At 41.1% G+C, this 26,148-nt stretch overlaps 1 protein-coding gene across 2 annotated transcripts in view; it reads right to left on the bottom strand.

Moving 5' to 3' along the window:
- Window positions 1-19,564: 19,564 nt before the first annotated feature.
- LOC124549039 (deformed epidermal autoregulatory factor 1) overlaps window positions 19,565-26,148 on the bottom strand; it is a 61,381-nt gene continuing 54,797 nt past the window's right edge. For both annotated transcript variants that reach the window (XM_047125212.1, XM_047125213.1), the window contains exons 9-10: window positions 20,719-20,821; window positions 19,565-20,616 (exon numbers count right to left, since the gene is read on the bottom strand). In XM_047125212.1, coding sequence (XP_046981168.1) covers window positions 20,401-20,616; window positions 20,719-20,821 — 319 coding nt within the window. In that variant the 3' untranslated portion in view covers window positions 19,565-20,400. The remainder of the gene's footprint in view (window positions 20,617-20,718; window positions 20,822-26,148) is intronic.

The following is a 26,148-nucleotide window of genomic DNA, read 5'->3' as shown; positions in this document are numbered from 1 at the left end:
TGCTATAATTAAAGCAGAATTTCTGATTTGAGAGTACTTTTGTAGTGTAAAATTCATAAAAATGCCACAAAAATGTGTAAATAAGGTGACAATATTATGTCTCACCATTTAGCATAGATGCTGAGTTGCAGATAGGCACAACAAAAAGACTGTTCCAAATAAAGCTTTCGGCCCCTAAGCCCATATCAAAAATAGATCTCTCTCTCTCTCTCTCTCTCTCTCTCTCTCTCTCTCACACACACACACACATACACACACACACACACACACACACACACACACACACGACTGCAGTCCAAGGCAACTACAGCCACACTCAATATTGCAATATTGTTACATTCCATCCTGGATTTTCCATTGTAAATAAGGTGAATAATTTTTGTTCCATTTGTGGTGAAATAAAATTTTCCTCACGGAAATGCAATCTGACGCCTCTTTTGAAGACTGTCTGTAAGTATTATTTCAATACGGAAGTAGGGGACCAGGATAAGTTTTGGGCTCCACATATATGCTGAAATTCGTGTTTAGTTACACTGCAAAATGATAAATGAGAAACAATCTATGGATTTTGCTGTGCGTATGGTTGACGGGAGCCTACAAACCATACTGATGACTGGTATTTCTGCTTGACTCCACTACATAGGCTGGATTGCCTATGAAGAAAAGAAGAACAGTTCAGTACCCGAATCTTTGATCTGTTAATTGGCCCATTCCGCATTCAGATGGTTTACCAGTTCCTACTCTACCCAAAAATTGTTTGTTTGAAGTAGAAAATGAAGACAGTGTGGAAGAAGAACAAAACAAGCCTTCCACATCCTGTGACCATGATTTTGAGGGAAAAGGTGATAAATCACACAGACTGACCTAAGCGGAATTGAGTGATCTCATTAGAAACCTTGACCTGTCAAAGGAGAAGGCAGAACTTCTTGGGTCTCAACTACAGTAATAAAATCATCTTAAAAGTGATGTCATGGCCTCACAGCACAGAAAACATCACTTGGAACTGCTTCCCTTTTTGGAGAAGAGAAGCAATCTTGTTGTTTGCTGTTACATTAATGGCTTGATGAAATCTTTGAATCATGATCCAATTGAATGGAGGCTATTCATAGATTCCTCCAAGCTTAGTTTGAAAGCTGTGTTACTTCACAATGACAAATGTCTTCCTTCCATTCCTTTTGGTCATGCAGTTCATATGAAAGAGACATATGCAAATATGACAGGCCTCTTGGACTCAATCAGATATCTTTAACACAAACTGAAAGTCTGTAGTGATCTAAAAGTCATTGCCATACTCTTAGGAATGCAACTTGGGGACACAAAACGTTGTTGCTTCTTTTGTATGTGGGACAGTATGGATAGGGAATCTTATTATATTAAAGCTGACAGGCCTACAAGAAATCTTAACCCCAACAAGAAAAATGTCATTGCTCAGGCTCTCGTGGACCAAAAAGATGTTCTTCTTTCACCTCTGCATATAAAGCTGGGTTTGATGAAAAATTATGTCAAAGGTATTAACAGAGAAGGGCAGGCCTTTCAGTACATAATAGAGAAATTTCTGAAATTAAGTTAAGGAATGTATTTTTATCGGGCCACAAATTCGAGAACTTGTAAAGGATCCTGCATTTGACCAAGCTTTGGAGGGGAAAGAGAAGGAAGCTGGGGAAGCCTTCAAGGGAGCTGTTCATGGATTTTTAGACAACAAAAGAGATGATAACTAAACTCAGTTGGTGACAGTGTTCCTGCAAAAATATTATAACCTTGGATGCAACGTGTCCCAACCTAGTTTTTTCCCTCGTAGTTGTGGAGCTGTCAGTGATGAACATGGAGAAAGATTCCCTCAAGACATTTCCGGGCAGATTACTGTTGGTCTTTGTGTACAGTTGCTCCGGAACTCTGTTACAAGAGGCAACCTAGAAGACGACAATCTCGTGCAGCCACCACACGATTCTCTTCAGACCTAACCATCTGCAAGGCATTCTTCCAGCAATTTATGACTCTTAAAATGTAACTACCATTTAAAAAAAGTCAAATACACTTTCAATGTTGTCAGCATACGTAATTAAAATGTATCTTTTTCTCGTAATCCATTAATATTAAATACTTCCACCTAGTGTGTAACACAGAAACTAGACAAGGAAAATTTTTCATTGTCATGTTAATTTTTCTCAACCCAAAATTATTGAGAATTTACTCATGAAGTGCAGGAATCATTCTTTTTTTTTTTTTTTTTTGGCCAGTATTATCAGTCTCGAACAGAAATTCCCTATACTCTAAGTAGAACTTAAATTTCTCCAAGGCAAAGAGAACTGCTAAAGCTTACCACTCACACATTGAATATTTTAATTCAACAATAATTATGCAGCGCAGTGTTCTAAGATTACCTTGGCTCGTCCTTGTATGTCCTTTTTGGGTCACCTGGTTTCAGCTCAAGGGGTCAGCTGACACATTCCTTACATGACCTTCCCTCTGCCCCTGTCTCCCCTGCCCCACCCCTAAGAGCAAGAAGGGAGTGGCCAGATTTATTGGAAATGAGAGTTTCTTTCAAATGTTTGATCCTAACGTCACCCAATGGGTGGCACCCTTGAATGATTTGTGCATACGAGCCATTCCTTTGGGGGGTGAGTCATCAAGCTTGCTTTGAGGCAATTAAAGCCACCCTTAGTTATGCTGAATTTCAGCAAGGCTTTATTGTGCAGACTGACGTATCCAATTCTGGGGTAGTGACAGTAAACCTCCAAGAACATCAGGGGGAGTGACGTCACTTCACCTACATGCATTGACCAAAAATGATAGTGCTTTGAGAATGGCTAGTTTCTAGCTGAAATCTAGATCTGCCAATAAAAATTCCAAAGGATGACTGATAGCTGAAATCTATTTACAAGTCAAAATAACAGTCGCTGCGTGCAACAGCCGCTGAATGGAGGGTAACCTGACCTAATTTATTAGTGAGGACGTCATCAGGAAATCAGGATACCATGCCCAACAGTTGCCTAGCCTCACCAGGTTTCAAATGATCAGAGGCAAACTCACACAACCTGAATTGTACATTACTAATAGGTTGAGAGTACTGACAAAAACACAATGTCATCCTTTCATTACAGCAAAATTTGAAATAAAAGGTGTGAGCTTGATAATCAAGAAGCAGCCTGGTATTCTCAATGAAACCACAGCCCAGTATCAAGTTAAATGACAGATTCTTAGCAATGACAAACTGACAGGCCATGTAAAATCCAGTATGCCTAACTTGCCTGGAAACTCCACTGCTAACCACATGATTTCTCTGAGATGGGGGCCACAGAAGAGGCTTTCTACACAAATTCCCAAATTTGATGCACCAGTTATAGTCAAGTAGTTAAACAGAACTCCCAGAATCCAAAAGAGCATGTACTGGATCATTACTCAAGTGGGCATACACGTAAGGAAGCATCAGGTTTCGTACTGCTCTAATGTGAGAGCAGTTCTCAACAGGGAGAAGAAGACAGGCACATCATTCTACTGGTGTCCTACAGTATCAGATATCCAAACATAGGGCCCTTTTCACCTAACGTGTCCACACAGAATGTCTACAATCACCAAAACTTAAACAGACCTTACTGAGCACAAAATCCATGGCCTTCTGTGGTTCCCCCTCACATGAAGTAACTAGGTGACCACCCACCTCCTGTTGCTTATCAGCAAATTTTAACCCTTCTGTCTCAGCATCCAAGGAGTCTAATTCCATAAAGGCATTAGATTTCCTTGAAAAAGTCACATGTAACCGGTCCTCGGTCTTCATGCCTTCTGATACGGTCTCAAACATGTCACCTTCAACTACTTGTAACCCCAAGCTAGCACAGCAGTCAAATCTCAACAATGTATTTAGTACAAGGTCTCATGCTGGTACTGCATGCACCAAAAATGCTTTCGCTCCAACACATACCTGATCCGGGGTGACAACTTCAGTTGAATAATGCGATCTCAAATCATGAAGGAATCCTTCACTCTGCATAATTTTAGAGAAAATCTTGCTTAAAATTCCATGGGTTAAGGTATAAAGAAGCTGAAGAACAATGGCATATGAAATGCACAAAGCTCCCTAAATTGACTAATTAAGCTATCAACAGCAGCGCTTTTGTTGGGCTTGCTGTAAATCACTGAGGTGATTCTTCCAATGTGTGGCCTGTGCTTGACTCCTATAAACTTGTTTGCGTGTAGCTGACTGTCCCATAAGAAGTTTACATTTTCCCAAAGTCCTGTCAGCTCCGCCAAACCATCACTGAACACAGCATCTACCTCACCAATGAAGGTGAGGCTGAGGTCCAAGGCTTTCACCACGCCATCGTGCACATGAGCAGCCAATTCAGGCACTCCACCCTTTCCTAATTGCTGAATAATTCTTAACTCGTACAAAAGGTGGTCTTTCTGAAGGTAGCTTATCCCTGGGCATGGTCTGGCTTCCATGCTGATGATTGATGATTTCTACCTGGAAAATAGTATGTAATTAACCAAATACACTTTAAATTTAACATGAGCACGGTAGTAACTGAGAACACTATTGCAAGGAGGGAAAGGATGGTCACTCCCCCCCCCCCCCCCCTCTCCTTCTTGATCTTTCAGAAAAGCAAAATAACCATGCTCTGGGTTACCAGTTGATAACTAGAAGTTCGGGTGGAAAGATTTGGGATTGGGTCACCCTAATGGAAGGACTGGGATCCCCACTTAACACTTTCAGTGTGCATCATCTTCAATACATAACTTTCCTTTATTAAAGTCAAATGAGTTTTAAGAAGAATCAACAGTAAGGTTGGCTTAATAGACTTTAGAAAAATGACTTTTAAACAGATGCCACTAATTATGAGCCAACAGCCATTAACTGTACACCAAAAGTACAGAGCTTTAAAAACAATTAACAGTAACTGAACAGAAAGTTAGCCAAAGTTTACTAATCAGATTTTACGCAAATGATTTTTAAACAGCTGCCATTAATTATGAACCTACTATCATTCAGCAGACAGCGTAATACTGAATTTTAAAAACAATTAATGGTTCCTGAATAATCAGCTACAGTTAGCCAAATTCACTGGTCAGCTCTTCAGCAAATGACTTATAAACAATTGTCATTAATTATGAACCCACTGTTATTCAGGACACATACAAGGTATAGAAACTTAAAACAATTAACAGTCACCAAATAGGGAGCTACAGTTAGCCAAAATTCACTGATCAGTTTTTAACCAAATGACTCTAAAAAGTCACTATTAATTATGAGTTGTAGTAGGGGGCAGGGGAAGAGCAAGGTCAAGAGGTAAGAACATGCATGAAGTTACTTAACAGGATGACCACTGTCCTTCCACTCCTCAAGCCTGCAAGAGACCGGACCATCTTGACTAGTGTCAAAAGCGGCCAAATAACCTCAAAGTCATGGAAATTGCTTCACAGGGGAGACAATAACTGACAATCAAAACCATGCTTGGTGCCTTCACTGGGGCCAATGTGTGTGTGTGTGTGTGTGTGTGTGTGTGTGTGTGTGTGTGTGTGTGTGTGTGTGTGTGTGTGCGCGCGCGCGCGCGCGCGCGCTGGGGGGGGGGGGGGGTCGTGTACCACCCAGAACTATAAATTAAATCTCTCACAACCCCGGCCTATTCACTCCACACCCTGCGCACTCACTGCGCAAAACCTTCCTGCTTCAGGCTTTTATCCACCATCAATGGCACCACCAGCGTACCTCCAAAGTTATCCAGACAAAGATCATCATGAGGTGCAAAATCAACAGGATGAAGAGCTCAGATGATTCAAGTAGCTGGATGTCTAATTACGTTATTACTATCTCAAAATTTTCTAGTACATACTGTCAGGATCAGAAATGCATGGATGCTCTTAATTTCTATAATCCTTTGCAAACATTAGATTCTTTCTTTATACTGTTTTACAGGATATAACATTTTGTTGTAATATTGAAATGTATACAAATTGTATTAGGCTGATGCATAATTTCGTGGGGTTTCTGTTTTGCATGTTGGTATTCTGGCTGCTATGGGTTTATTTATCAACTGTCATTCTTTATTTGTGATCCGCTGTTGTTTTGAGTTTGTCATTTGGAGATAGGAAGTGGAGCTATTGATGCTAGAAAATGGTGTGCCAAGTGGAGAAATCTGAACATTTCTGACACATTCCTCTGTTTAAGTTCAATAGAAGGGTGACAGCATTGGAGTCTGCCAGAAACATTTTGTCCATGTCTGGTAGTAATGCCATTGTACAGAGCATGGCAAGAAAATAGTTTTCTCATTTTAAGGAGGATTGTTTTCACATTAGTGACTCTCCACACTCAGGAAGACTTTCTGGGTTTAAGATCATTTAAACACATTAATCCACAATGATCCATGCCAGTGTACTTGAGAACTGGCAAATATGTTAATTACACTAACATGTGATATTTGCATGCAATAGGAAAAGTTCAAAAATCCGGTGATGGGTAGATATCACATACTCTAAGCCAAAATCACAAAAATCAGTAGGTGGCCATACACGCATCTCTGCTTGCTTATCATCAATTGCCTCATGAACAACATGTTCTGTATCGTAACTGGTGACAAGAAATTGTGTCTTTATGCTATCAAAGGCAAAGAAAGGAATGGCTGAGCCTGAACAGAGCAGCAACTCCCCGTAGAAAGACCAGTGCACAACCACAAAATGTAATGTTATACATTTGGGGGAACAGCGATTGTGTGGTGTGCTATAAATTGCTTCCCCAAGGTGTAAGCATCACTGCTGTCATTTATTGTTAATAACTGAAATGTCTTGCAGGCGCAACCCAAGAACAATGACCAGGAAGATTGTGTGAAGTGATGCTACTCCATCATGATACCCACCGGCACTCTTTTAGACTAATATAAAACACTATACAAAGTTCGATTGGGAAGTCATTCTACACTCACCTTATTCATTTGATCTTGCATCCTCAGATTTTTACCTTTTCCACTCTCTATCAAACAACCTTCAAGGAACTCCCTTTACGGATGAAAATGCACTCCGAACATGGCTTGATGAGTTCTTTGCCTCAAAACCATATGATTTCTACAGTCATGGAACTGGAAAGCTACCCCAGCATTGGCGGACTGTTTTAAGTGCGGAGGAGAATATATTATTGGTGACTAAAGTCTCTTTTATGTGTATCTGTTGTGTTTAGTGCACTTGTGGAAAAATGCTATGAACTTATGCACCAACCTAATAGAATCACGATGTTTAACAAATACAGTAGAGCGCATCAATTATCTGACATAATTGGGGGATATAGGTGTAGTTTATTCAGACAATCAAACTGTATCCTTTTGTTTACCAATACAAGCTATATATATATATTTTTAACAACATGAATCTCTTATTACTGTAAAGGCAAGTACAGTAGGAATGTAAGTAGTACAGCCTAGTAAACAAAAAAATGTATAAGGTGTACAACTTTGCTTCCACCGTTTGCCGATAGGTGGTGACAACGGTAAGTAGTGGTCGAAAGAAACAGATTGCAGGCCTCAGGCAGTTAGCTTGGACCTCGGTAAACATAACCTCATTCAAACATTAGTCAATTTGTGTCTGCATCATAAAGTTGTTCTTGATTGAAAATATCAGTTTATGAGCCTAATTCTTGTCATTTGCAGGAGGTGTTACTATTTTGTTTCAATATGAAGAAACCAGTGGCTGAGTCTCATCGAATTCTCTCTCATAAGTTTGGTAAGGATGCTATTAGTGAAATAACGTGTTGTGAGTGGTTTCAATGCTTCAAGAATGGTGATTTTAATGTCGTGGACCGGCATAATGGTGGAAGAGAGAATGTTTTCGAAGATGTAGAATTGGAGACATTGCTGAGTGAAAACTCGTGTCAAACTCAAGAAGAATTGGCACGATTAGCGGAAGTGACACAGAAAGCCATTTCATAACATCTCAAGGCTATGGGCATGATTCAGAAAGAAGGAACTGGGGTCCCGTGTGAACTGAAACCAGAAGACATTGAACGGTGTTTGTGAACAGTTGCTTCAGAGGCAAAACTGGAAGGGATTACTGCATCGCATTGTGACCAGGGACGAAAAACGTGTTCATTATGATAACCCTAAACGCAAAAAATCATGGGGATATCCCGGCCATGCTTCCACGTGGATGGCCAAACCAAATATTCACGGCCCTAAGATCATGCTCTGCATTTGGTGGGACCAGCTCAGAATCATGGACTATGAGGTGGTAAAACCAAGTGAAACAATTACAGGTGTTCATTATTGAATGCAATTAATGCATTTGAGCAGAGCATTAAAAGACAAATGGCCACAGTACAGCGAGAAGCACAATAAAATGATTTTGCAGCATGCCAATGTTTGACCCCACGTTGCAAAAAAGAGGTCAAAACGTACTTGGAAATGTCAAAATGGGAAGTCCTACCCTACCTGCTAATTTCTCCTGATGTTGCTCAATCTGACTATCACCTGTTTAGAGCAATGGTGCATGGTATGGCTGACCAACACTTCCAATCTCATGACGAAGTCTCAAATTGAATTGATTTGTGGATCGCTTCAAAAGATGAACAATTTTTTTGACATTGGATTCGTACATTGCCCAAAAGATGGGAGAAAGTAGTGGCCAGTGATGGAAAATACTTTTAATGATACATGTGTAACCAATTTGTTTCATTAAGGCTCAAATGTTGGGGAAAAAAGGGCGGAAGCAAAGTTGTACTCCTTGTAATACATATGCATTTTGCATTTACAGTACACATGAATAGAATTAACACTTTATAAAAAAAAATCCTTAATTTGGGCCCATCTAAAGTCTACTCACTCACGAGCAGCTAAGTGAAGCACTTTTTCCCACGATAGATATCTGATACATTCACTTTCGTCTTGAGCTGCAAATCATCACAAAGTAGAGTCTAAACATGTAAATTCTTCAGAAGCAATTGATATATTTTCATCTTCATTTTCTGGACCACTAGTTGTTGAGATGCTGGCAGAGTCAGCTTTATCAGTGACCAGATTTACAATTTCACTATCCTGCATGATTTGGTGCCAGGAATCTGAATCCTTGACACTCATCCATTTTAGATCATCATTTTTGCCATATTCATGGTAAATGAGTTCTTTTAGCATACTGAGCATTTCAGACAGGTCATTCTGTTCATCATTTTCGATTAGACTTTAAGGATTTTCCACCATACCCAACATTTTATTCCAAGCTTTTTCAACTTCTGTTCCTTTACACTACCCCATGGTGCTGTGATCATGTAGGACACATCTTTCAAATGAATATTTTTATGATTTCTTAACTGACTTTCTTCTCCCACCTCTTCTTTTCCTAACAATAAATTACATAGCATTTATTTTCTGTAATATTGTTCTCACTAACACCTTGATCCATGAACTACAACAAGGAACTTACATTAAGTAGAAGAAACTACACTTTTATTAAGTTGTCTTTTCCATTTAAAATATCACAAGGCCGATGAGTTTGTGCATTGTTAAGAAACAGTAACATTTTTCTTTTGCCATTCTTAAACTGATGAGCTTTTATAGAGGGTACAAAAACTTCCATATAAGCCATTCTGTGAAAAGCCTAATATCCATCCAGGTGCTCTTTTGCAGTGTGTAAATAAGAGGCATCATTGACATATTAATCTGTTTAAAACAACACTTTTGGTTTCTTACCAATGATGAGCACATGTGATCAGTGGCCACCAGTAGCATTAGCACAATCTAAACCAGTAATATGATCCGTGCTTGTTTTAAGACCAGGTGCTGCTACTTAGCAACATAAAGCAAGAGTCTTTCTTGGCAAAGCTTTCCAATCGATCCCAATTTCATTGGCTCTGTAAAACGTTTTCGAGAGCATAACCTTTTTACCTCCATATGTCCGCCCCAGTAGCTGAGTGGTCAGCGTGACGGATTGCCGTCCTCCGGGCCCGGGTTCGATTCCCGGCTGGGTCGGAGATTTTCTCCGCTCAGGGACTGGGTGTTGTGTTGTGTTCATCATCATTTCATCCCCATCCGGCGTGCAGGTCGCCCAATGTGGCGCCGAATGTAATAAGACCTGCGATATGGCGGCCGGACCTGCCCCGCGTGGGGCCTCCCGGCCAATGACGCCAAACGCTCATCATCATCATCACCTCCATATGTCCCTTAGTTTTATTTTGAAAGTATCAACCCATGGAGAATCACCAGATGGTTCTCCTTGTATCTGAAGCTCATGAACGCTGTGTCTTGATTTAAAGCATTTTAGCCAGTCCATGCTTGATTTAACATTTGACTGCCCTCCAAGATTTTCAGTAAACTGAATTGCCTTTTCACAAAGAATGGGACCAGAGATTGATTCTTGTGATCTTTCTTTACGTGCGTAAATCACTTGTAAAAAGGATCATCTAGATCCATGTTCATGGGAGAGCATCACAGTTTTAAGCCTTGATAATCCATCAGGGAAGACTCAAACTTAGGTATAAAATTTGTGAAGCCCTCTTTTTTTTATTTATTTATTTATTTTTAAGGCTGGTGATTGTCGAATTACCAACCTTGTACATATTAAGTAACTTGGCTGCAGTTACACCTTTCTCCAATCTTTCATTAATCTCATATTTATCTCTCACAGAAAGGCTAACACATTTACATTTAGCCATTTTACGCGGCAAAGCTGACGCAAGTGATCATAACAGCTCAAATGGTTACTACTGTCAGCATCTTGGCATTGCTATTGTTGGCAACTTGACATTGGTGTGGATGAGGGGAGGAGATGGGGCAGGGGGTGTGAAAGCCCACAGCAGGGTGAGGACAACACAAGCAAGTGAGTAACAGTTTGGTTAAGCCGTACGTTCAACGTTTTGTGGACAACTGTCACAGTTACAAAGAAAAAAATTACTCAGCACCCCCAACACTTTCTTTTTTCTTTCTTTTTTTCCCTTTCTTCAAAGAAAGGAAATCAGACACACCACCAGTTTATAAATAAATACTAGAAAGTTTTCAACTAGTTCTGATCATAACACACTTTTTGAACACAGTCTTAATTCAACAACATTTGGTGTTACTATACCTTTCCACTGCAGCTTTGTGAGCATTGCCTGTGGGGGTGGGGGACAGAGTTGACGAGTGTGGGGAGGCCATCACTGCTCCCCCATCCAACTTCTTCACCACCCATGGTTGGGCAGTACCAACCCAATTGAGAACCATTGGTCTGTCTTGATTGATGTTCGGATAATCAACATACTATTGTGATTGTTTATCAAACAGCAATATAAAAGTAACCTTTTTATCCACTGAAACAGTTTTAAGGGGGGTGTAACAGAAAATGTAAACATTTATTTAAAAAATCATTACAGCCATACTTAATGTGTGAGTGTAAGTCAATTATTATCTGCAAAGTAGTTATAAAAATTTATTGTAATCAAATAGCAAACTTAGAACATTTTTTGACAGTCTCCTTGTGTTTCAGTGCACTTGGTCCATCATTGTACAAGCTTCCTGATGCCCCCATAAAAGGTTCTCAGTTGAGCTGTGAGCCAGGAATGCACCACTTCTTTCACTGCTTCATCCAAGGCAAATAGATGGCCCCTTAATGTCTGAGCGGGCCAAACAAATGATAGAAGGGGGCAAGATCGGGACTATATAGAGGATGATCCAGTACTTCAGATTTGAGTTTCTGGAGTGTTTCAGCAGTGTGGGCAGCAACAACAACACAACACCTTTTGACAGCAATCAGCGTGTGCTTCGAATTGCAGGCTTTAGCCTGGCAGTAAGCATCTCACTATAATGAGCACTGTTTATTGTTGTGCCTCTTTCCCTGTTATGTTTCAGTACTGCACCTTGTGTGTCCCATAAAACTGTAAGCATCAGTTTTCCTATGGACGGTTGGGTCTTGAACTTTTTTTTTTGCACGGCGAATTTGAATGTTTCCATTCCATACTCTGCCGTTTACTCTCCGGCTCGTAATGATGGATCCATGTTTCATCACCAGTAATGATCATGTCTAAGAAATTATCCCCTTCATTACCATAGTGATCCAAATGTTTTCTGCAGATGTCCAAGCATGTTTGTTTATGCAGCTGTGTGAGTTGTTTTGGGACCTATCTTGCACAAACTTTATGAAACCCAAGTCTGTTATGGATGATTTCATAGGCAGAACAGCGACTCACTTGCAGACGATGTGCCACTTCGTCAATAGTTAATTGTCAGTCTAAGATAATCATTTCACATGAACGCTCAATGGTTTCTTCATTTGTGGTGGTAAACAGTCATCCAGCTCCTTCATTGTGTGTAACACTTGTGCGACCATTTCGGAATTTTTCAATCCATTCGTAAACAATCCGTTGTGGCAATCGCTGTTCCCGTACTGTACCAAAAGTCTTCGATGAATTTCAGTCCCTGATACGCCTCCCTACCACAAAAATTGGATCACTGAATGTTGCTCTTCTTTACTGCAAATAGACAGCAGAGCAGCCATGATTAACAGCACAGCAGCCATAACGAAACTAACCTAGCAGATCCAAAATTTCAAAGATATAACAACAAATAAACAAAGCATGCGTGACTTATCCTCGTAAAAAGCTAACATTTTGCATGTGTAAAGCAAAAGAGTTGTATTTTAACAAGAAAATATAATATATGCAGGATTAATGTTTTGCCAGAAATATGAATTTTTAATTTTTTTTATTGTCTTCTTTATAAAAACACAAATTGTAATCATGCAGTTAATCTGAAAATTTTGTTGTACTGTCCTGCGAATGGCATAAGACCAGTGAACTACAGTTACACTACTGGCCATTAAAATTGCTACACCACGAAGATGACGTGCTATAGACGCGAAGTTTAACCGACAGGAAGAAGATGCTGTGATATGCAAATGATTAGCTTTTCAGAGCATTCACACAAGGTTGGCGCCGGTGGCGACACCTACAACGTGCTAACATGAGGAAAATTTACAAATGATTTCTCATACACAAACAGCAGTTGACCAGCGTTGCCTGGTGAAATGTTGTTGTGATGCATCATGTAAGAAGGAGAAACGTGTACCCTCACATTTCCGACTTTGATAAGTGTCGGATTGTAGCCTATCATGATTGCAGTTTATCGTATCGCGACATTGCTGCTCGCGTTGGTCGAGATCCAATGACTGTTAGCAGAATATGGAATCTGTGGGTTCAGGAGGGTAATACAGGACACCGCGCTGGATCCCAACGGCCTCGTATCACTAGCAGTTGAAATTACAGGCATCTTATCCGCATGGCTGTAACGGATCGTGCAGCCACGTCTCGACCCGAGTCAACAGATGGGGGCGTTTGCAAGACAACAACCATCTGCACGAACAGTTCGACAACATTTGCAGCAGCATGGACTATCAGCTCTGAGACCATGGCTGCGGTTACCCTTGATGCTGCATTACAGACAGGAGCGCCTGCGATGGTGTACTCAACGACGAACCTGGGTGCACGAATGGCAAAACGTTTTTTCGGATGAATCCAGGTTCTGTTTACAGCATCATGATGGTTGCATCCATGTTTGGCGACATTGTGGTGAACGCACATTGGAAGCGTGTATTCGTCATCGCCATACTGGCGTATCAACCGGCGTGATGGTATTGGGTGCCATTGGTTACACGTCCCCGTCACCTCTTGTTCGCATTGACGGCACTTAGAAGAGTGGACGTTACATTTCAGACGTGTTACGACCCGTGGCTCTACCCTTCATTCGATCCCTGCGAAACCCTACATTTCAGCAGGATAATGCACGACTGTATATTGCAGGTGTTGTACAGGCCTTTCTGGATACAGAAAATGTTCGACTGCTGCCCTGGCCAGCACATTCTCCAGATCTCTCACCATTTGGAAACGTCTAGTCAATGGTGGTCAAGCTACTGGCTCATCACAATACTCCAGTCACTGTTCTTGATGAACTGTGGTATCGTGTTGAAGCTGCATGGGCAGCTGTACCTGTACACGCCATCCAAGCTCTGTTTGACTCAATGCCCAGGGGTATCAAGGCCGTTATTAAGGCCAAAGGCAGTTGTTCTGGGTACTGATTTCTCAGGATCTAAGCACCCAAATTGCGTGAGAATGTAATCAGTTGTCAGTTCTAGTATAATATATTTGTCCAATGAATACCCATTTATCATCTGCATTTCTTCTTGGTGTAGCAATTTTAATGGCCAGTAGTGTATTAATTTGTAGTACAAGTTGTATCATTAACAGACTTTTTAATTTTGCACATCCAAAATAGTACCCAGATGGATCCTTTTGTGTGGAAAGCAGGTACTTTTAATAATCATATTATTCGTTGCTGCAAATTGGCATAGTAAGTCTCCGTTCTCATTGTTTTCTTGATGTAGTGATTATTTCCCAGAAACTCCATACGGATGTTCATTCCTCCCTATTTATGCATTAAAATCTATTACTAGCATCAGGTCATATTTCTCAGACTTTTCGCCAGCACTATTGGCTGATATTGCCAAAGCTTCAGCCTCCATTGCTGGTGGTGGAGTGGAGTTAAACTCGCAGGTGCACATCATATCTACGTGGTGTGCCAATGTCCGAGGGTTTTCCCCTTGCTAGCTGCAACAGTTGTTTGCTGCAGCATGGGAATCCATGATCCAGTCACCTTGAAGCTTTCTTCTATCTTGTTGAAGCTGTTGTCATGTTTGTGTATTTCTGTAGCTTCCCTGAACAATCGGGTGTAATAGCTCTTACGTACAGCAAGAGCTTCAGTGTTTAAGAATTTTACTGTAACACATACTCCGCCTCTAAGCTGGTCCTAGGCTGTGTTCCAAAAATGAACAGCATAGAGACAGAACTGATGACACTTTCTACAGGGCCTGACCATCATTTTTCAGGACAATGCTAAAGCACATACAGTGCAAGCTGTTATTTGGTTCAAATGGCTCTAAGCACTATGGGCCATAACATCTGAGCTCATCTGTCCCCTATACTTAGAACATCGGAAAAGCCGTCCGACATTGGCACACCACGTAGATATGATATGCACCTGCAAGTTCAACTCCAGTCCACCACCAGCAAAGGAGGGTGAAGCTTTGGCAATATCAGACAATAGCGCTGGCAAAAAGTCAGAGGGGGGGGGGTTATCAAATATCAGCCGAAGAACCCGAGACAGAAGCCAAGAGGCAATTTGTCAACAAATGGCTATAAAAGCTTTAACAATTTTATATTTTATAAACCAATTACAATGTAAGTTAATGAGGGGCAGTTTTAGTTTCAATTAGATGTCTTAAGTCATTGTACACATTGAAATCTCCAAGACTGTACCATAGGATGTTGCTAGAGAACCAAAACAAGATAATGTAGCCCAATGATAAAGTGGGGTTCTGTGCAGAAATATTTTTTTTGGCAGCAGTGGAAATGTTACAGCAATGTCAGGTCAATTCAAAGGACTTCTTTACCCATCTTTAATGGTCTGACAAAGTTGCCACATTTCTGTTTCTGCCAAATTCAAATTACCAAATGATCCACCAATTTCTCAATGGACTGTGCCAATTTTTATTTCCTAATGGCGCGCTATAGTACCGTGAGAAGATCAATATGTGCCAGAACTGCAGGCATGTACCTGCAAATAATAAAAATAGTCAATACTGTTTATAGTGACAGTGTTAATGTATTGGCTGTAATAGCGAAATCTAATAGTTCTCTCTAAATTGTACACAAACACTATATTTAACAAAAATCTCTCAGCATGACCTCACTTATTGCAACTTATAATATAAAACAAAGTACTTTTAATACATTTTCGGAGAAATACACTGTGATCAAAAGTATACGGACACCCCCAGAAACATACATTTATCATATTAGGTGCACTGTACCAGGTACTCCATATCAGCGACCTCAGTAGTCAGACATTGTGATAGAGCAGAATGGGGCACTCCGTGGAACACAGACTCCGAACGTGGTCAGGTGATTGGGTATCACTCTTTTCACGTCTGTACGCAATATTTCCACACTTCTAAACACCCCTAGGTTCACTGTTCGATCTGATAGTGAAGTGGAAACATGAAGGGACATATACAGCACAAAAGCAAACAGGCTGTCCTCGTCTGTTGACTGACAGACCACCGATGGTTGAAGAGGGTTGTAATTAGGCAGACATCTATCCAGACCATCACAGGAATTTCAAACTGCACCAGGATCCACTGCAAGTACTATGACAGTTATGCAGGAGGTGAGAAAGCTTTGATTTCATGGTCAAGCGGCTGCTCATAAGCCATGCATCACACCGGTAAATGCCAAACGACACCTTGCTTTGTGTAAGGAGCATAAACAATGGACGATCAAACAGTGGAAAAACTGTGTGTGATGAATCGTGGTACACAATGTGACCATCCGATGGCATGGTGTGGTAATGGAAAATACCAGGTGAACGTCATCTGCCAGTAAGTGTTGTGCCAACAGTAAAATCCGGAGGAGGAAGTGGTGGTGGTGGTGGTGTTATGGTATGGTCATGTTTTACATGGAGGGGGCTTGCACTGATCTGTGTGGCACTATCCCAGCACAGGCCTTCATTGGTGTTTAACCACCTTCCTGCTTCCCACTGTTAAAGAGCAATTCGCAGATGGTGACTGCATCTTTCAACATGATCAAGTACCTGTTCATAAAGCAAGGCGTATGGCATAGTGATTACACTACAATAACATCCCTGTAATGGACTGGCCTGCACAGAGTCCTGACCTGAATCCTACAGAACACCTTTGGGATGTTTTGGAACACCGACTTCATGCCAGCCTCACCGACCTACAGCGATACCTCTCCTCAGTGCAACACCACATGAAGAATGAGTTGCTATTCCCCAAGAAAACTTCCAGCACCTGATTGAACATATGCCTGCCAAAGTGGCAGCTGTCATCTAGGCTCACAGTGGGCCAACACCATATTTAATTCCAGAATTACCGATGGAGGGTACCACGAACTTTTAGGTCATTTTCAGCCAGGTGTCTGGATATTTTTGATCACATAGTGTATATCTGCTATAACATCCAATGTTAATTTTTGCTTATGTATATGAGAATGATAATTGAAACCCTCAGCTGCAGATAGGTGTTTTTGACGTACCTCAATGGGGACAGTTGAAAATGTGTGCCCCGACTGGGACTCGAACCCGGGATTTCATGCTTACATGGCAGACACTATCAATCTGAGCCACCAAGGACACACATGAATAGTGTGACTGCAGGGACTTATCCCTTGTACACTTCCTGTGAGACCCAAATCCCCAACTGACCACAATCTACATATGTAATGTTCCTAATAGATACTTTGCCCATCCACTCATTACTCGTGCCCATTAAGGTGACTATTCCCGTAAGAGTTTGGGCAACCGGAGTGCATTCACACAGATGAAGGTCAATGCCTGGGTAGCCATTTAACTATATATGAAGATAGTAACTTTTCGAAAGAACAGATACCATTCATGACCGTGCAGCTTCTATTAGGAGCATTACTTATGTATATTGTGGACAGGTGGGAATGTGGGTATCACGGGAAGCGTGCAAGGTGTAAGTCCCTGCAATCACGCTATTCATCTGTGCCCTCGGTGGCTCAGATGGATAAAGCGTCTGCCATGTAAGCAGGAGATCCCGGGTTCGAGCCTGGTCGGGGCACACTTTTTCAGCTGTCCCCATCGAGGTATGTCAACACCACCACCTCTCAGCAGCAGAGGGTTTCAGTTATTTAATTATTCTAGAGAAGCTGCACGGTCATCAATGGTATCTTATTTCAAGAACTGTTACTATCTTCATATATGTATTTGGGGATTACTATCAACAATGTAATGCTTATTTCCAAACTCTTGTTACCTGTAGATTGTTGACTTTAAATCGGGCATCAAAACGATTGCAAAATGCATCTGCATACCTTAAATGCAAAAACCAAATGAAAGATAACTGATTACCTCAAGTAGAACAGTATACTGTAGTTTTCATTACTTTATTGCATTTCAACATTAAATCAACTGGTTAAAAACCCAAACAACACTGTCTTTTCTGTGACTTGAGAACTAGAAAATTAAATTCCAATATGTGTTATTTTTTTCAAAGTACAGAAATGGAATAACAGAGTATTTTTATTGATGTTTTGTGGTTATGTGTGTTGGATATTTTCACTTTAGGTACAATATGTCATCTCTCTCCTACAACATCTTAAAGAGAAACAGAAGAAGAAAGTGTATGTCTTCGAGTAATTTATGTATAGAACCCTGTCTTTTCATTGTGGTACTGTCGATTAATTTTTGTCATACAACAACTAGAACACAGTTGTGTCTTGCACGACTATTATACAATACGGCACTTTTAGTAAGCTTTTAACAGGTTCAACATTTTCTCTCATTCACTATCCAAGACTGGCTTCAACATTGTTTAACAGTTTATGCTAGTACACTGTTGCTACTTTCTTCACTTTTTGAAGGTTTTTACATTTTGATGGCATTTTATTGCTGTATGTACTGCATAAACATATGAGAAGCTCCTCTTCAGTCCCTCTCCACAAATACTGTGTTGTAAATATTGTACGTGTACTGTATTTTTGCAAATTTTTGAGGTCTTAACTATGGCAGCCTAAAACATACTGATGCAAAATTTTATAAAAAAAAAGAAATGAAAAACCCATTTGTGTGACTATTGGCTATATCAACCATAAACTGTTGGTCCCTCTTGAGGAGACCAAATTCTATAGCTTCCTCTCCATATTCTAACACTTAATTCCAGTATGTAGTACTTTAACTCCATGTTCATTTATTGTCCATATCTGTTTCTACATTTGGAAGTTCTTAGTATTCAACATGGCTATCTTGAGCTTCCTACTTACCGACACATACTAGTGTTTTTTCTTGCTACTTACCTATTTTACCATACAACAGAATGAAAAGCAACATTTTTAATTCATTATATTTACCTTAAAATACTGTTTCCAAGTTAGCCTTATTTCAATCCAGGAACAGTTTTTTCCACACATCCTTCAGAAGGGTCTCGACACTTGCTACCAATATATCAATAAAGAGTTGAGTTCTCAGATTTACGCAGAAGTGACTAAACACATCTGTTCTTGTTTTACACCAATTGCTCCGCATTTACAAAAGTTGTTGTCTAACAAATTTTCAGTAATCTGAATCACATTGCAGATACATAAAAATTAAACATTTTATATACTTTGAAATATTTCTTAAATAGAGATGTTTGCAGCAATTCTTTTACACAATGAACAATTAAATGTCAACTTTTGAGAGAATTTCATGGAAACACTACTTCCCTTCTCTGAAGGGACCAAGCAACAGCAATAACTGGATGTATGAATAAAGTCGCCGGACATTATTTTACACAATTCCTTAGGCAGCCTTTGAAAATTCATAATACCCAATTGTGAACACTTCTGATGGAACAATATCTGCAATAGAAATAAATAGTTTAAAGCTATTTCTTTAACTGCAATTTGTCTTGTTGCAAAATGGTATGGTGTATGGTCACTTCACACAAGTGACTAAGAAATCTTGAGCAATAACAAACTGTATTGATAGTTGTAACTATTCAACAGTCAAGTAACTGAAAATGTCAGGATTCCATTAAATACAAAATCTGTAAAAAAATTTTTTTTATTCTGATCAACTTTGGAATTTAGCTGAAGTAACTTGTCAGTTTTTCTCTCACACAGGAGCATATCTCAAGACATTGAGATACCTGCATCACACAGTGTGCTATTAAAGAGGTCCTTTCATGATAAACAATGTAGTAACTACCACAAATAAATAATAAATATAAATTTACATTTACAAACACACACACACACACACACACACACACACACACACACACACACAGATTAAAAAGTTTACATTACAATCACAAAGCTGCTCTCCATAACAGATGTGTATCACCATTGTAATCAAATAATAGAAACACAAATGAATTGCACATTTTCACAAAGCTCTCCCAGTTGTCAGTTAAGTATACTTTTAACCAGTTTTACAAGGATACAATGTGTACTAGCCAAAAGATAAATGTTTTATAAATACATATATAAAACAATATAGCAAAAAATGTCCTTTACATTCGTGTAAAACAGATACCAAAAAAAATGTACCAACAATGAAGAGCAGTTAACAAACCGACTAATTAGAATTCACAATTCAACCAAAGGAAGAAGCAGGTCTCACTTTCCATAAAAATATTCTCATATGACTAGTAATACTTTTAACAATACTTCTGGATTGTATTCACACAACACACGTAGTAACATTTGTGCATAAAATTTTTAGATTGTACATATATGCAACATGTGCAAATTTTTTTCTTTGAAAATCATATGGACTAAACAGAAAACATCCATCATGATCAGCACACACTAACACAGCGTAAAGATCACAGATACCTCAGACGTAAGTTAGCATTATTGGCACCTTCAGAGTGAATAACTCAAGTATTACATTCACCATGTCCTAGGACTTGATCAGAACTTTCAACAATTAGCATTATTGAACTAGCTGGTTGTCCAATACTATTATCAGTTGCATTCCGAACACATTCCACTTGATGACTTGTCCAGTCTTTACGCTGACAAAATGTTGAGCAGTATGGTGTACGACGACACAACGAGCATTCTGCAAATGCTTCTCTATTGCAGTTAGCACACTGGAAGCAAACACCTTCTATTAGAGCCATTTTGCGCACTTCAATTCATGAAAAAATTATTAACAACAATTTCTGAAGAAATATATAATAGCAACAACTAACCTTTTTTGTTTCATTACCATCTGTCGTTGGCTGGAGGCCTACTGTTTCAATTGGGTCCACAATATGGACAGGCAGATTATCTGACCTTTGTTCAAAAACAGCCCTGCGACATCAATACATAATATTGAACAGCTTAGCATTTACTACAAAATAATAATTACAAATTTGTTCAGTTTAAAAATAAATCTTTACCAATACAGCAAGAACACAACAAGGCAAAATAAGCCACAATAAGCATATGAACTATATTTACTGCAAGAAAACACAGACAATCTCATAAGCAAAAGGAAGTCAAGAAATGTGTTACTTAAAATTGGCACCAGCAATGCAACACAACAGAACACAGCATGACCTGCCTTTGTTTAACAACTGAACAACACTAGCCATAAAATGTTCAGAATAACAAACGGAATAACACACACTCATTGACAAAGCAGCCTCTGGAATGTTAATGCCTCATTTACAGCAGGGAAAAAGAGGGGAAGGAGGGGGGTGGGATGACTCCATGCTGTAAATGCTAGGGAGGGAATTCGTCCCTAAATGGCTCACAGTACAGAGAGAAAAATTTATAAGTGGAGATCAAACCCCCAGGGGGAATAAAATGTCAAAAAGGAAGAATGAGAATGAAAAGGCAAGGGGAACAACAACCAGAACAAATACAAAAAAGCTGGTGGATAGCCAGATCAACAGCAGTAACACCGACAAAGAAGGAGGACCAGAGAAGGAGCGAGGACATGTAGAAACAGGCAGACAGATGGAAATGCAGTCTGGGAAGGACGAACAGGCTGCAACAGCTTGGCGTCCCAAGTGTGCCACACGTGAACCATGAACAAACTACGAACCCCCTGGTGGAGCGTGTCTGCACGTGTGTCACGAAGGTAGGCCTGCGCTCGCTACTTGCTCAACTCAGCAGAGAAACTACATTTCTACACCTATTAAACTCTTAACTAGGTGGGTACGTACAAAGGAGAATTGCATCTTTTACTGGACTCTGCTATTATGGAGTCCTACAGTGATCAGAAGTTCCTAGGCCTACTTATAATTTGTTGTGGCTGTACTGGGGTACAAACATGTCAAAATGATTATCAGTTGCATAAGGCACCACTTCTTATATGAAATGAGGACTTAAGCAGAAGAGACTAAATATTATAAACAAGCTGTTATACCATATATATAAAGTACTGATCTTAAATTAAATTTTGTTGTTGTACCGTTAATCAGTGTGACTTCATAATAGCAGATTCCAGTAAAAGACTGGATTCTTGTTAGTATGTACGTACTCAGCTGCGAGTTAACAGGTTTAGAAAAGCATTTTGTCTGCTAAGCTGAGCGAGCAAGTTCAGGCCTACCTCTGTGACATTTGTGCCGCAGCCTGTCTTTCTCATGGGTCTCGCCTGGCATCATGTTTAGTGTCAACAACGAAGTACAGAGGAGGTAGTGTTATGGTACAAAAACAAACTTTATTGCCGATTACTGGTTTCAGTAAGCATGGTTACTGTCTTCAGACATCAATAAAAGGTTATTACATATCTTCTATAACAGCTGTGCAACAGCTTCTAGAACATTGCCATGTGTCCGAGGATTGAGATCAGTGATGCCAATGCAAGTCAAGGTTACAACTACAATGTAGAGTAATTCGCACAATGCTTGTCCCCCATATTGCACACTACTGTGCACTTCATTGCAGCCACAGGACCCCTAGGTTCATTAATGTAGTGATGCACTGGCTACAGTGAAGTGCACAGTAGTATGCTGTAAGGGGGACAAGCATTTGGCTTATCACTGTGTATAGTGGTTTTAACCCTGACTTGCCGATGCGTTATTCATCTCACCCCTCATACACCTAGCAATGTTTTCGAAAGAGTACTTGTACTGTTTGTATAGGAGGTATGTAATAACCTTGAGATCTGAAGATGGCAACCACACTTAACAAAACCAGATCAACAACAAAGCTTGTTTACAAATAACCTTGGGTAGTGCACCTTACGTCAAGTAATCATTGCAGTTTGCCCCCTTACAACTTAAGATGGGTAAACTAATGAAAATTTTAGATTTGTTCGCTGGTTGATGTAAAAGAGGGGGGAAGGGACCAAACTACGAGGTCATCGGTCCCTTGTTCCGAAAGAAACAATGCCACAAGGGTGAGAATAAGACAATGAGACAACACAAAACAAAATGAAAGGAAAAACCACAACGACTGAAGGGAAACTACACTGAAATGGACAAAAGGGGACAATAAAACCACAAAGATGCAAGAAACAGGTAGAAGAGGTTAAAACAAGAAAGCAGGTTACCATGGCTGGCTGACCATGAGGATAAAAAGGAAAAGCCAGCCACTCTGCAAAAACATTAAAACCTCCCCACCCTGAAAGCACTAGGGTGGCGGACACATAGGGACAAAGGTCATGTGCTAAAATTTAGAGCAAATGCCAAAACTCCCCCTCACGAATAAAACATAGAACTAAAGCTGCTGTTGATGCACTGTTGCCTAACACCGAAGATAGTGTGCTGGAAAGGTTATAAGTCCACTGCAGAGTGGCTAAAAGTGGGCAGTCCAGCAAGAGATGGACAACCATCATTCGTGAGCCACAGCGACACCGAGGTGAATTCTTGTGATGGAGGAGGTATCCATATATCAGCCATGTGTGGCCAATGTGGAGCCGACAGAACCACAGAGTCCCTGCGAGAGGTATGCACGGAGGTCTTCCACACATTCGTAGTTTCCTTAATGGCACACTTGTGCATACTGAGGTTATGCCATTCCACCTCCCAAAGCCGTAAAATCTTGCGGCGTAATATTGAACACAGGTCAGTTTCAGAGAAGCTGATCTCCATAACAGGTTTCTGCATAGCCTGTTTGACCACCCAGTCGGCAAGCTTATTGCCTGGGATTCCGACATGACCTGAGGTGCAGATGAACACCACTGAACGACTGGACCATTCCAGGGAATAGATGGACTCCTCGATGCTCCCTACCAAAGGATGATGAGGGTAGCACTGGTAACCAGCTTGAAGACTGCTCAAGGAGTCAGAACACAGGAGAAATGACTCACCTGGGCATAAGAGGATGTGGTCAAGAGCATGAGATATGCCCACAGCTCTGCAGTGAAAACACTGCAGCCATTTGGCAAGGAGTGCTGTTCTACATGCCCTCCATGAATATAGGCAAAGCCAACATGACCATCAGCCATCGAGCGATCGGTGTAAACTACTTCATGGCCCCAGTACATGCCGAGAAGCTAGAGGAAGTGACAGCGGAGAGACGCAGGGTTAACAGAGTCCTTAGGGCCACGTGAAAGGTCCAGGCGAAGCTGCGACCTAGCTGTACACCATGGTGGTGTTTGTGAATGAACCTCAAGTATAGGTGGTAAGGGCAAGGACTCTAGTTCGGAGTGAAGGGATCGCACACAAACTGCAATTGGAAGCCCTGACCTGGGCCGCCAATGCGGGAGATGAACCGCTGTGGGCAGGAAAAGCAGACTGTAATTCGGGATGTGCAGGATAATTACAAACGTGTGCAACGTAACTGGAGAGTAACTGCGCACACCTAATCTACAATGGAGAGACTCTGGCCTCCACCAGGACACTGGTCACCAGACTCTTCCTAAAAGTTCCTGTCACTAGGCGAACACCACAGTGGTGTACTGAGTCGAGTAAACGCAACGCTGAGGGTGCCGCTGAAACATAAACCAGACTCCCGTAGTCAAGGAGGGATTTAACAAGGGATCTGTAGAGCTGCAGCAGTGTAGAGCAATCTGCACCCCACTTTGTGTTGCTTAGGCAGCAGAGGGCATTGAGGTGTTGCAAGCACTTCCACTTAAGCTGACGAAGGTGAGGAAGCCAAGTCAATCAGGCGTTGAAAACCACTCCTAAGAATCGGTATGTCTCCACTACAGTGAGTGGATCGTCATTAAGGTAAAGTTCTGGTTCCGGATGAACGGTACAACACCAACAGAAGTGCACAACATGACTTTGCCGCCAAAAACTGGAAACCGTGGGCATGACTGCGTCTTGTGGATGGCTACCTGTAGGTGCTGCTCAGCAACACCAATATTGGTGGAGCAGTACGAAATGCAGAAGTTGTCTGCATACAGAGACAGTAACACAGACGGTCCTACAGCTGCTGCTATACCATTAATGGCCACTAGAAATAGAGATACACTTAATACAGAGCCCTGAGGGACCCCATTCTCCTGGATATGGGGCGAACTATGAGAGGCACCAACTTGGACACGGAAAGTACGAAGCGACAGGAAATAGTGGATAAAAATCAGGAGCGGGCCTCACAGTCCCCACTCGCATAATGTAAGGATGATGATGTCGCCAGGTCGTGTCATATGCTTTTCGTAAATAAAAAAAGACAGCAACCACCTGTTGGCGTCTGGAAGAGGCTGGATGACAGACTCGAGGGACACAAGTTTATCAGTGGTAGAGTGACCCTGGCGGAAGCCGCCCCGACATGGAGCCAGTAGGCCATGTGACTACAGGACCCGACCCAACCGCCGACACACCATATGTTCCAGCAGCATACAAAGAATGGTGTGGTTCAAGGGCCAATAGGTATCCACATCAATTGGGTTTTTACTGAGTTTAAGCATCGGAATGATGGCGCTATCCCACCACTGTGATGGAAAGGCACCATTGCATCAGATCCGGTTGAAGATTACGAGGAGATATCACTTTTAGTCAGATGACAGATGTTTTATCATCTGACTGTGAATCCAATCTGATCTAGAAGCAGTGTTGAGGCAATGTGCAAGGACAATGAGGAGCTCCCACTCCGTATATGGGGCGTTATAGGATTCATTGTGGCACGTAGCGAATTAGAAGACTTTCCTTTCCGTCCGCCTTTTGAGGATCCCAAAGGTTGGGGGTAGTTTTTCGACGCAGAGCCTCGAGCATAGTGCTCAGCAATCTTGTGTGTTGGTAGACAACACGCCATTGATGTCAATGCCAGGGACACCTGTTGGGGTCTGGTACCCAAAGAGACGTCTGATCTTCATCCAGACTTTGAGAAAGTGATGTATGGCATCCAATGGTCGAGACATATCTCTCCCAATACTCCCGCTTCTCTCCTTTGATAAGCTGGCAATCGCAGGCTCTGAGCCGCTTAAAGGCTATGAGGTGTTCCAGGGAAGGGTGCTGCTTATGTTGCTGTAGAGCTCGCCGACACTAATTGCCTCAGTGACTTCTGGCGACCACCAAGGGACCGCTTTCGCTGCGGGCACCCAAAAAGAGTAAGGGATCGTGTTTTCCGCTGCATTAACAATTGTTGTAGTCACCTGCTCAACCATCACATCGATGATACCATATGGGGGAGAGTTGACAGTGACCCCAGAGGTGAAAGTTCTCTGCCTTGTTTAAAGCCCATCTGGGCAAGTGTCCGTGGGCCTGACACAGGGCAGTGACAGGAAGATGGGGAACTGGTCA

This window comes from Schistocerca americana, chromosome 1 (assembly GCF_021461395.2).
Source record: "Schistocerca americana isolate TAMUIC-IGC-003095 chromosome 1, iqSchAmer2.1, whole genome shotgun sequence".
In the NCBI taxonomy this organism is placed as follows: Eukaryota; Metazoa; Arthropoda; class Insecta; order Orthoptera; family Acrididae; genus Schistocerca; species Schistocerca americana.
This window is presented reverse-complemented; position numbering and strand designations above follow the sequence as displayed.